The sequence below is a fragment of the Mustela putorius genome, unplaced genomic scaffold, assembly GCF_011764305.1.
Source record: "Mustela putorius furo isolate JIRA1106 unplaced genomic scaffold, ASM1176430v1.1 tig00000487_pilon_pilon_pilon, whole genome shotgun sequence".
NCBI lineage: Eukaryota > Metazoa > Chordata > Mammalia > Carnivora > Mustelidae > Mustela > Mustela putorius.
In genome coordinates, this window is record NW_025421399.1 from 3,169,286 (window position 1) to 3,180,995 (window position 11,710).

Below are 11,710 nucleotides of genomic sequence, written 5' to 3' on the forward strand. Positions count from 1 at the left end.
AGTGGTCGCTGGTTGAATTGGGGGCAGCAGGGAAAGGAAGAGGGAGTGGGGGAGCCTAGAATATGTCCTCGACTCTGGAATGGCAGGTTTGGGAATAAAGGTAAAGACCAGAACAGGGAAAATGGGTGAGAAAAGTAGAAGTCAAAGTCAGGGCTTTCCCCAGGGCTGGGAGGTGAGAAGAGGGGCCGAGTTGAGGGCACTGGGGTGCCATGTGGAGCAGGGTTGGAGTTGGGATCTGTCCGGTGGCTGCCGCTGGGGGGCTTGGGGGTCCCAAGATGATCAGCAGTAAGCAAGTTGAGTCTTGTCCAAGGCTACTTCCTGCCCTCTCCCCAGCCCCAGCCTCTCCTGAACAGATCAGCGTCCACTCTGGTGAAGGCCACGGCAATTGTCTTTATTTACCTTAGTGAGTAAAGGCTGCGGTGGTGCCCTGAAGGTTAGCAGCAGTGGGTGGCAGGAGGGAGAGAGGGGGAAAAGGCACCAGGACTCGGAAAGAGGGAGGGACTCTCATTTCTCTGGCTTTAAAGGGGCGAGGGGGACCCTGGAGTGGGCCCTTTCAGCCTACTTCTGGGCACAGATAGTCCTGTGACTGTCCCCCACGGTCTTTCCATGGAAAACCAGAGCACAAACCAGAGCCTTCACTCAGCCTCCACTTCCCAAATGGTAAAATAGCGTGCTACCTACAATACGAGGGTACATTTTGTGTTTGAGTAGGAGAGGAACCACAAGGACCCTTGGTTAGGGAAAAGCAGCAGGTCACCATAGGGTGGAGAGTGTCACATGTATGGCGGTGGCTTCACCCAGCCATGTCTGCTGGGGTCTCGAGGCAGCAGCTACAGTGACTCTGAGGCCTGGATGGAGGGGTTATGCAGCAAGGAAGGGGCCTTTAGAAATGGGACAAAGCGTATCCTGGGGACAGCAGCCCCTCTGTCCTGTTTTAGCAACTTCAAGAGGATGAGTCACTTCCTTGGCTCCCAAGACCCACAGGCCCAGGGGCACCTGATTGCCCAGAACCCCCAGCTCTGATGTCCGGCGTCCTCCCAGCTGCTTCCTCCACCATCTCCACCTGCCTCCCCTCCAGCCTTATGGAGGGAGGACTCCTGGGCTTGACCGCTCTCTGTATCCAACCTAGGGGCCAGGCAGCCCCCGTCTACTCCTTCCCAGCACCCCTTCCCTCTCCACTTACACTATAGATCCCCTAAGTGCTGAGAATCACACTCCAACACGCCCGTGGCATGCCCACAGTGTGCCCCCATGTCAGCTCAGTGGGACCGAGACACTTAATCGTCACTCAGGAGGCTCCTTGGGGATCCGGGCAGACCAGGCATTCTGTCTAGAAACGACTCCTAAGTGGCGGGATGTCACCGCCCACTCTCAAGACTGTTCAGGGTCAGTCTAGAAGAAGAAACCTCTGGCCAGGGCTATCTTGCCTATGGGGAGTTCCCCTTCCTGTCTCAGAGTCTCTGTTGTCCTCCAGCAGCCCTAGGAAACTCGAAGGCCCACTTCCCAGTTACCCCCAGGGACCTCCGGCTCTGGCAACAGTTGCCATGACAATGGAGATTAGGGATGTGGAGGGCGATTTATGGGGTCCCAGGCCCTCCCCAACTTCTCCCAGTTCTAACCCCAGCTGCTGGCCACGCCCCTCCAGGCTGCACCTTTGGGTTGGGTGCCTCGTTAGCTGGAGTTACTGGGTGTAGGTAGGTACTGTCTGCGGGTCTAGTACCCACAGAGTCTAGGGCAGCAAGCTGGTGTAGAGGTGGCAGGATGAAGGGAGCAGTCGGGGTGGGTGGGAACTCGGGTCTGGGGAAGTCCGCTATCAGAGGAGGCGGCAACAATCCCATCTGCTCAGGCCCACTGTGGGGCCACCAGCTGGGTCCTGCCTCACATCACGTCCTTGTGCTCCTGCTTGGACTCCTTAATGACCTGCAGGGGACAGAAAAACACATGGCACACTAGTCAGGGGCTCACACAGACACCAGACCCACCTCTGCTAGGCCTTGTGACCTTGGAGAAATCTCCAGACTTTCTGGGTCTTTTTTTTTTTTCTATGAGAGTAACCAGGACTCCTGCCTCGCAGCCGCCAGGAAATGAGGTAACACTAGTGTGCCTTTAGCACCCTGCCCAGCACGTGGCGAGCTGATGTAAGTTTGGCTAGGACTGTCGTGGGCGTGACGGGGAGGGCTTATGTCAAATCCACCCCCCCTTCTTATTCCTCCTGCTGGTTCCTTTTATCAAGCCAGAAGTTGAAAGTTGGGAGTGAAAGCTACTAACTTTAATTTTCTTTCTCTCCCCAGGCCTGGTGCTGGGGGAGCCTGCGGGCTTTCAGTGAGAAAGTCCAAATCAGGACTCCAGCCGGTGGCCTCTACACCCAGGCTCCCTGGATCCACCAGTGGAGGGGACAGGGAACTGAATTACATCCAGGGTCCTTCCCCTCTTCCAGAGCCTCCCCAGAAACTCTTCTGAGTGACTGAGAATCTTCTGTGTGCCAGTTTAGGCTTTCTTCCAAAGCCTGCCCTCAAAAATTCCTGGAGGCAGCCCAAGCTTGCCGGGGCCAGAATTTCAGGTCTTATCCCCTTACCTCTCCATCCCGCATCTCCACGGTCTTTACCACGATGTTCCTCTTGAGGTGGCCTTCTGACACGGACTTGGTGTCCAGGCTGGTTTCTGCAGGCACGGAGACAGGAGAGGTCTCCTGTTGGCTCCTGAACCACCAAACATCCTCCCCCAACCCAGCTTCCCCATGAAACCCACAGTGATGGGGACTGAAAGTCTATCCAAGCAGGCAGAGAGGGCCTAGATCCCCAAATCCCCATGGTGCTAGATAAGACCTGACCGCTCCATCCAGTGCTTTGCCCATTTTCCTGGTCTGGCTGCATTTCCGTCCCTCTGCAAGCTCTCATCCGCCCCCTGGCCTTCTGACACGCCAGTGCTGGGCTAAGGAAGGAGCACACGGGCTTTGAAATCAGGCAGAGCTCAAGTCTCAGCTCAGCCGTAAGGTTGTAGGCAAGTTAATCTACCTGTCCCAGCCTCGGTTTCCTATCTGCAAAATGGGGATGATGGCATCTACCTCTCTACATGGGAGCAAAGAGTCAGTTCACTGAGATCATACATGTTAAGTGCCTAGCACATATTAGTGTCCAATATACGCGGGTCCCTTTCCTGTTCCCCTGTCCCTCCTTCCCTCCTCTCTGCCACTTCTCTGGGCCCTACTGACCCTTTACTGTTTGGCACTTGGCAGTATTCCCTCCTGCTCTGCCTGATTAAACTTCTGATCCTGAACTTGGCCCCTAGGCCATGTATAGCTCATGTTCTTCAATTTCTAGAGCAGAAGTAGGATTTTCTTTTTCCCCCTTTAGATAAGAATCATTTGAGGGCCACATCCAAGTAAGAAGTAATTTAGCTCCCTGGTGCCCCCGAGAGAAAAATGTAACATGTCACACTCACTAATATTTAAAATTAAGAGCAGGGAGCATAAAACTTTATTCACTGCAAGAGCAGCGGTCCAGGGGGAAATAATCCTGTGGGCTGAATCAGCACTGAGCTGAGCCGCAGAGCCTCGGGGACAGAAGAATGGAGCAGAGAACCCAGCCACCAGGCACGGCAAGACCCCAGGGGCCCTCCCAGGGATGGGAAGAGGTGAGGCAGAGGCTGGCACTCGCCCAGAGGCCCCAGAGCATCTCCTCCGAGCACCAGAGGACGTACCACTTGGAACAGCCGCCAGTTTGGCTAGTTTAGCCTACATTTACCCTGTGCCACATTCTGGGCTGTGCACTGAGGTCGCTGGGGAAATGACACAAGCTTGGCCCTTTAGGGAAACTCGGGAGGAAGGAGCCCAGGAGGGCGGGGAAAATGAGAAAAGCACCGTGTCTGAGAGTCTGAGGGGCAGGCTGCTAACCGAGAGCCGGCGGGGCTCCATTTACAATCTGGTGAGCCTGTATTGGTATAACTTGTATTGTGAGGCTTTTGAGATGTCTTGTGACCTGGTGACTTTCCCCTTCTTTGGTACTTTTGCCCCCTGTAGTGACAAGCAGTTCAAAAACAAAAACAAAAACAAAAACAAAAACATAAAACACTCGGATGGGAAGAGCCTGCTCAGGGATCTGCAGACAGGGCAGAGGCTGAGACCTTCACCCAGTTCTGCTGTAGGAGGGGGTGGAGGGGTAGGGAATGGGGCGCAGGACAGGAGCAGCCACAAGCCCCACCTGGAATGCCCTGGGCTGCTGTGTTCTGGCTGGAAGCTCTGCGGTGAATTATGAAGATCCCAAGGAGACCCCTGGACTGGACCCCTTTGCCCTGGTCCTTAGCTCCAGGCCAGAGTAGCAGCCCATCTGGGGGAAAGGGCAGGAATCCAACCCCTTGCCCACAAGGCCCTGCTCTACTGACCTCGGATCTGCAGGTTGGAGAAGGTCTGCACGGGGATGGTGATGCTGCAAGACAGCAAAGGCAGAAGAGTGACCGCGCTGTCCAAGGACATCCCTGGAGCCAGGCCCTGGTCCGGGCTTAGCATGACAGCCTCAAGGCCCATCTCCAGGCTTTCTCCAGCCGCTAACATGCTCCCTGGGGCTGCAGGAGTCTGCAAGGGGCTTGGGTGTTGTCCACTAGGGGGAAAGTCTCTATTTGCAAGAGTGGAGGCCTGGAGGATGGCAGGGGGAGGAGGAAGTGGGGGGAAAGTTCCAAGACCAAAAGAGATGGGTCAGGGGAAAAGAAGTCCAGTCTTCATTGGGAGGGTGGGGAGTGAGACTCTTAGTTTGGGGGCTGACCCAAGTCCTCACCCTGTGGCCTCGTCAACATTGCTTGACTCGAATCCATTCATTTCTTGACCATTTATTGGCTACCTACTGTGTGTTAGGCAAGCATCATGCTGAGCACTGAGATAGGAGGGGGCAGGACACAGGCGGATTATGACAGTCCCTGAAGGGAGAAAGGAGACTCCAGGGAGGGACAGCAGGGAAGACACTGCAGGGCCACTGGGTGGGGGGTGGGGGCTTTGCAGCTCACCGGTTCTCCTCGCCCTCCAGCAGTTTCCTGTACGTGGCGATCTCTATGTCCAGGGCCAGCTTGATGTTTAACAAGTCCTGGTACTCCTGCAGATGGCGGGCCATCTCGTCTTTGAGGCTCTGCCCCTCCTCCTCCAGCCGGGCCAGTGCCTCCTGGTAACTCGCCGCCTCCCGTGCGTGGCGCTCCTCCTGCTCCCGCATCTGCCTCTCCAGGGACTCGTTCTGTAGGGTGGAGTGGACAGGTGCCTCAGCGCGGGGTCACACTGCTCGTCCTGGCCTGTCTCCAGTCTCCCCGCTGTCCCCCAAGTAAATTTTCAGAGCCCCCGCCCTCAGTTCCGGTCCCATCCCTGGCTTGCGTGGTGCACCCGGGTCCCCTCCGCCCCACTGGCGGCCCTGCTGGAGCTCACCGTGCCCCGCAAGGACTCCAGGTCACAGGTCAGGGCCTGCAGCTGGCGACGGTAGTCGTTGGCCTCGTGCTTGGCCTGGCGGAGCAGCTCGGCATTGCGGGCAGCGGCATCGTTCAGGTCGGCAAACTAGGGGGGGGAGGGCCCTACGCTGAGGGGCGGCTGGGCCCCACGTCGCGGGAGCTTTGTGGGCCAGTGGGTCTCTGGGAATTCAGGGAGATGAGTAGGACCCCAGGCTTGGTGTCCAGGTCTCCCCAGGACTGGGGCCCCTGGGCAGAGGGCACAGGAGGCCCCTGCCATGTCTCTAGCACCTAGAACAGTGCCTGGGTAGGGAATGAAGGCCAAATGATGTTTGCCGTGGAACCCAGACCCAGAATCCTCTGCACTATCCAGGAGCCTGAACCCTGGCCTCTCTCACGGTGGCTGGGGCATTCTGGTGAGCAGTACCCTGGGTTTTCTCTCTCCCCAGCTTGCAGTGAAGCTCTCGCGGCTCCACCCAGCCTTGACCTGCTTGGAGCCATCGCCAGCTTCTGCCACTCACGTTGCCCTGGGCTGGCATCTCTGGGCCCTTGCCCTGTGCTTTCTTGTACTCCAAATGCCTCTTCCCTCTTCTCTTCTTGTTCTTTGGCTGCCAGGCCCGCCTAGCCCCAAGGCCCTCCCTTCTATGATACCCTCCCTGTCTCCCACATTGCATCTGTATAAACTCTGCCCAGCAGTGTTCTCTCTAGACACCGTATTTGGGTGCACATCACGTCCCCCGGGTGGGACAGGTCTCTGGACCCCGGGCAGTGCTGGCACACAGGGGTTGCTCAGTAACCCAGGACACAAACAGCAGAGGCATCAGGAATGCAGGCTCCCAAGAGCAATGGCTGGGCTTAGACATCCGGCTCTACCATTGACGAGCTGTGTGACTTTGGGCAAACTCGTTAACCTCTCTGGACTTCAGTTCTCTCATCTGTCGAAGAACAGTACTTTCTTCATAGTAAATAAGTAAGATAATGCATGTAAAGCTCAAGGCCTGACACACAACAATGTTGGCTAATAATAACAATAGGAATAAGAAGTACTTATTCGGGTAGGGGCACCTGGGTGGCTCAGTGGGTTAAAGCCTCTGCCCTCGGCTCAGGTCATGATCTCAGGGTCCTGGGATTGAGCCCCGCATCGGGCTCTCTGCTCAGCAGGGAGCCTGCTTCCCCCCTCTCTCTTTGCCTGCCTCTCTGCCTACTTGTGATCTCTCTCTGTCAAATAAATAAATTAAAAAAAAAAAAAAAAGAAGTACTTATTCGGGGGAGCATCTGCCTGGCTCAGTCGGTTAAGCATCCAGCTCTTGGTTTCGGCTCAGGTCACGAGTTCAGGGTGGTGAGATCGAGCCCTGCATGGGGCTCCATGCTCAGCAGGAGTCTGAGACTCTTTCTCCCTCTGTCTCCCTCCCCTTCGGCTCCTCCCCCCTGCTCATGCTCTTTATATCTAAAGTAAATAAAATCCTTAAAAAACAGAAAAGAAAAGAAACACTTATTGGAAGTAATGGTGCCTGTTTGACCCTGGGCAAGCCACCTCATTTTTCTAGTGACGGTCAGTCACTCTAGTGACGATCAGTCCTCTCCCAGCTTCCTCTTCCCTTGCTTCCCAGTTCTCTGGTATGGAGCCAGCAGGGCTGCCTACTGGCCCACAGTCAGGGCTACCTTGGACCGGTACCACTCCTCAGCCTCGTGCATGTTGCTGGACGCCATGGCCTCATACTGCGTGCGGATCTCTCGCAGGGCCGCCGTGAGGTCTGGCTTGGCCACATCCAGCTCCACGTGGACCTGCTGCCGGGCCAGCTGCTCCTGGAGCTCCTGCACCTCCTGGCCAGAATGAGAGAAGGGATGGCCAGCCAGGGGCCCAAGCTGCCCCTGGGGTTTCCCCCACGGTTTTATGCCCTTGTCTGGCTGCCCCTTGGACACCGACATTGGCTAAGGGAAACGGGGCAGTCCTGGTTAGAGGAAAGGGCATGGCCTAGGCTAGGGGAGCAGAGGGTAGTTTGGGGGGCCTCATAGTGTCCTCCTCCCAGGTTCGGCCAGGCAGGAGCCCTGAAAGCATGCCTGTGTTCTTGTGAGTGACAGAGTCCCTGTGGTGTGGGTGTGTCTGTGGGTTCCCAGATTCTACCATATCATGGACTTGGAATCCATAATCTGAAGTCAGAGAGCTCAGTGGTGTCTTTTTAAAATGAATGGCTTTCATTTAAATGGAGACAGGTGGCAGTAGGGGTGATATCGGAGAGATGTGTGACCTCAGCAAGTTCTTTATCCTGTCTGGGCTTCAGTGTCCTCCTCTGTTTCACAGAGGTCATTCTGGAAGGGTCCCTATCTCACAAGGCTGTAGTGAAATAACAAATGGGGCAACAAGGTATATTATAATTCTTAGTAAGTGGGGTGTGTCCATGTGAATTTCACCAGGGGCTGAGGGTGCTCTCTTGTCTCTAGGTCTGTCTCCTTCAGTCTCTCTCATTTTCTTTCTCTCTCTCTCTCTCTGAGTATGTCTCAGGCCTGGCTCTCTGTCTCTATCCATCCCAATCTCTGTGTTGGCCTTACCTCCTCATGGATCTTCCTCAAAAACCGGATTTCCTCCTCTAGAGACTCAATCTTCCTCTCCAGATCCAGGCGCGCTAGGGTGGCTTCATCTGCCTCCTGGAGCAGGGAGGGGCAAAGGCTGCTCTGACCCCAGACTCCTCCTCCCCACTCCTTATCCTTGTCTGATCCCTCCTGTGGCTGGGGAGAGCAGCACATTGCTCTGGAGGGCTGGACTTAGGGGCTGTTTGTGTGAACTGCCATCAACCATTTACCCCCCACCTCCCCTCCCCTCCCCTCCCTTCCCCTCCCCTCCCCTCCCCTCCTTTCGCGCCGCCCCCTCCCCCACACCTGTCGATAGGTGGCCAGGTTGTTCTCAGCATCCAGCCTCAGGTTGGTTTCATCCTGGAGCCTGGGGTAGGGGAACACATCCCTGGGTGAGGCTCTTCTGAGGATCTTGGACCCCTCCCCAATCTCCCTGGAGGGTGCTGCCAGAGAGACCCCTCCCCCGCCCCCTGCCCAGAGCCAGTGGAATGGCAGGAGCCCTAGCCCGGAGGGTGAGCAGACTAGGGCCTTTGCTTTAGCTCATTACTAACGTGTTTTATCAAGGCCAGTGCACCTGCTCCTGCTCACACCAGAGCTTTCACCAACACACACTCACTGTTGCATACACAAACACACTCATCCTCCCGCCCTTGAGAGCACACACGCGTACCCTGCCAGCTCAGCAAAACCCGCCGTCCCTGGGATCTCCTCTGACCTTTGGAAACAGTTTTATTAGAATCCCTGCCTCACAGCCCTGCAGGCCAAAGCGGCTTGACCAGGGTCACACTGGTGAACCAACCTGTGTTCCTAGGCCAGGCCCTTTCCCTCTCCTCCTGTCCCCCGGAGCCCCAGCCCCCTGGTGCACAGCAATCTTCCCTTCCCATTCCTCCTCTCTGCGGACCCACAAGGCCATCAGGCCCCCCAGTGAATGAAATGCGAAGACCCCGCCCGTTGGGCCCCTGCCTGTGGGGTCCCTGCTTGTAGAGTCCCTGACTCTCCCTGCACAGCTCTCCCGGCTGCGGAGGTGCTGAGAATACTCTGGCTCCTTGGCAATCAGACCCCTAAGACTGTGGGCCTCCTCCCTGTCCCTCCCATTATCTCGGGGAGGAAGGACAGCCCTATCCTCCCAGAGACGGGGAAACAGCGGAGCCAAGTATCATGGAGGCAAAGTCCCCTGCCCGAGATCGTGCAGGTCTGCAGGGGCTCCCGCTGGGGCTGGGCTGGGGTGCGGGGGCATCTCCCCTGTTCATGAGGTCCCTCTCCCCGGGCCCCCTCCTCACTTCTGCCTCAGGGTGCCCAGGTCCTGTGCCAGATTGTCTCTCTCAACTTCGAGCCGGGCGCTGCTGGCTGTGAGCTGGTCGAGCCGCAGCCTTAGCTCTCGTAACTCAGCCTGGTAGACGTCGGCCAGCTTGGTGGGCTCCTTGGCCCGCAGCTGGTTCAGCTCTGCGGCCAGCGCCTTGTTCTGCTGTTCCAGGAAGCGCACCTTCTCGATGTAGCTGGCAAAGCGGTCGTTGAGCTCCATCATCTCTGCCCGCTCACTGGCCCGGGTCTCCTTGAAGCCGGTGTTGAGGGCCCCGGCCAGGGAGAAGTCCACCCGGGCCGGGAGTGGAAGTGGCATCCTGGCCAGGGAGAGGCGGGTGCCCGGCCCTAGCCGGCGGCCAGAGACCAGGCTTCCCCCTACCATGTCCAAGGAGGAGGCATAGGAGCGGCGAGCAGCCGAGGCGACCCGTCTCCTCTCCATGCTGGCTGGGCTCTGGCCGCTCCTGGGAAGTGAGGGCTTTATGGAGGCGTGGGCCGGCCTGGCGCTGCCCAGGCTGCCCCTGGCAACGCCCACTGGCATAGCCTGAGGGGGAGGGGCTGGGCCACATCTCGGCCATGGGGAGAGCTCGTCTCACTCCATTGAGGTCCCTGTGCCCAGAGGCAGGGCGACCCCAGCCTGGCCACCAACAGAGGTCCTCATGGGCTGTGCCTGGGGCTGGATGCTTGGTCAGCGGCCGCAACCACTGGGCCAGGAGGCCCTTTCCCTGGGAAGATGGGCCAAGAAAGGTCTGGATCAGATAAACTCTGACCTGCTTTCTACCTCTTAGACCCCATCACGGCGCTCCTCCTGCTAAGTGCTGGGAACTTGCAAAGAACAAATGTGTTCCCTCCTCTCAGAAAACAGCCCGTACTACAGTTTCCTGCTGAGCCCCATTTCCAGCAGACCTTTGGACTCCTAGGTCCGAACATGGGCATCCAGCATTCCTGCCTGCTCTCCCTTCCCCGGAGGTCTAGGACTGTGGGCTGCAACAGGACACCAGCCCTTTGTCTAGAGGGTCGCTTAAGTGCTCGCTTCGGCAGCACATATACTAAAATTAGAGGGTCACTTGAGGCCTCTGTCTAGCAGTTGGGGGGTGGTAATGAAGGGAGGAATAGGGAAGCTTTGAGGGGGCCAGAGCCACGGGTGCTGCACTCCCTGACCTTCTCCCTGGACCATACATAAGCCCCTGCCTCAGTCCCACGGGGCTCCCTCACCCCTTGCCTGGCCGCTCTGCACCCCCGTCTGGAGCCGGCCCTGACAGCTACACAAAAAACACTTACGGATGAGCTGGCTGTCCCTGCTCCCATCTTTGTTCCCGCATCACCCTGTTTCCCCAGCTACCCCTCACCTCCCTTTCACACTGGAGATTTATCTCCTTTGAGTTCCCATGCATCAGGCTGAGAGGATGGAAAGGCCTCTGGGGACGGGTCAGTTTGGGAACCTGGGAGCCACTGGGTCAACACTAGGAGCCCAGGGCCGGCGTCCTGTAGCCTGACCCTTCAGATCTGTCCACCCTTGTGTTCTGATCCTACTGGGGGCCAGAGCCTCACGCAGGCCCCTCACCTCTCTGTGCCCTTGGACTTCTGGGAAGCCCTCCTCTCCACGCCCCCCCCCCCGCCCATGCCTGGGCCTCTGATCCCTTCTCCTGGACACTTGCTGAATAGAGCCTTGTTTTCCACCACTGGTCAGGGCGCCACACGGAGAGGGCAGCCCCCGGGGGGCTGCGCTGTTTTTAATCCCAAGATGCCAGGCTATTAGGCAGAGTACAGCCCCCCAAGCCCCCAGCTCAAAGAGCTTCTCGGAAGCCTCCGAGGGGGCCGGGGTGCAGTGTGGAGCAGGCTCTGTGCCCACCCCCGGCCATTGTGTCTGTGCCAAGGTGAGTCATTCAGTGGGCACAAGAGGAAGGCCCCGTGGGGGCGGCCAGCTGGGCACTGCCAGGTCTCCAGCTCTGCAGACAAGGCCTGGCTGCTTGCCCCTCCCCAGCTTCCAGAGCCAGCTCACACCCCTGAGCTCCTACCCCACGCTGGGGAGACGCGCTCCATTTGGGCATGTTATGGGCTGCCTGCCCAGGTTTTCCCTGGTGAATCCCAGCACAGAGAGGGAAGGTGAGGGTCTCTAAGTCTTCAGCCACAGCTGACCCTGGGACAGTAACATGGGGAAGGGACCCTTGGGGATGGGGTGCCCCGTGACTTTTGATCCTGCTATGAGTGGAAGAGCTGGGAAAGTCATGGGGTATTAAAAGAAAAAAAAGATGGGACAGACCCTCATCCCAAGTGTCTCTGTGACTAGGGGTGGCTGTCCATCTAGCTCACATTGGGCAAGTCACAGTGTGCAGCCTTCTCTCTTTGTTCCAGTGAAATGTAGTTACAGTGAGTGCAAAGCCATCTTGGGGAAGGGGGGAGATGGAACAGGAAAGCCTTG

General features: G+C 57.5%; 1 protein-coding gene across 2 annotated transcripts; it reads right to left on the reverse strand.

Annotated features, from left to right (window-relative positions):
* Nucleotides 1-370: 370 nt before the first annotated feature.
* Nucleotides 371-9,755, reverse strand: LOC101694586 (glial fibrillary acidic protein). Of its 2 annotated transcripts, XM_004772496.3 has the most exons (10): nucleotides 9,270-9,755; nucleotides 8,296-8,356; nucleotides 7,969-8,064; nucleotides 7,081-7,242; nucleotides 5,402-5,527; nucleotides 4,996-5,216; nucleotides 4,381-4,424; nucleotides 3,893-4,012; nucleotides 2,576-2,661; nucleotides 371-1,920 (listed from the first exon to the last, which is right to left on the reverse strand). In XM_004772496.3, the coding sequence occupies exons 1-10, from the start codon at nucleotides 9,728-9,730 to the stop codon at nucleotides 1,879-1,881; spliced, it is 1,419 nt and encodes a 472-aa protein (XP_004772553.2). In that variant the 5' UTR covers nucleotides 9,731-9,755; the 3' UTR covers nucleotides 371-1,878. The 2 variants fall into 2 exon arrangements, with proteins under 2 accessions (XP_004772553.2, XP_004772554.2); XM_004772497.3 differs by lacking the exon at nucleotides 3,893-4,012 and having other exon boundaries at nucleotides 9,270-9,754.
* Nucleotides 9,756-11,710: the final 1,955 nt, after the last annotated feature.

Coding starts and splice junctions, on each gene's coding strand:
- LOC101694586 (XM_004772496.3), bottom strand. CDS start 9,730: ATGGAGAGGAGACGGGTCGCCTCGGCTGCTCGCCGCTCCTATGCCTCC. Junction 5,528..7,080: donor AGGAGTGGTACCGGTCCAAG/GTAGCCCTGACT, acceptor TCCCCCCCCTAG/TTTGCCGACCTGAACGATGC. Junction 5,217..5,401: donor TGGAGTCCTTGCGGGGCACG/GTGAGCTCCAGC, acceptor TCCACCCTACAG/AACGAGTCCCTGGAGAGGCA.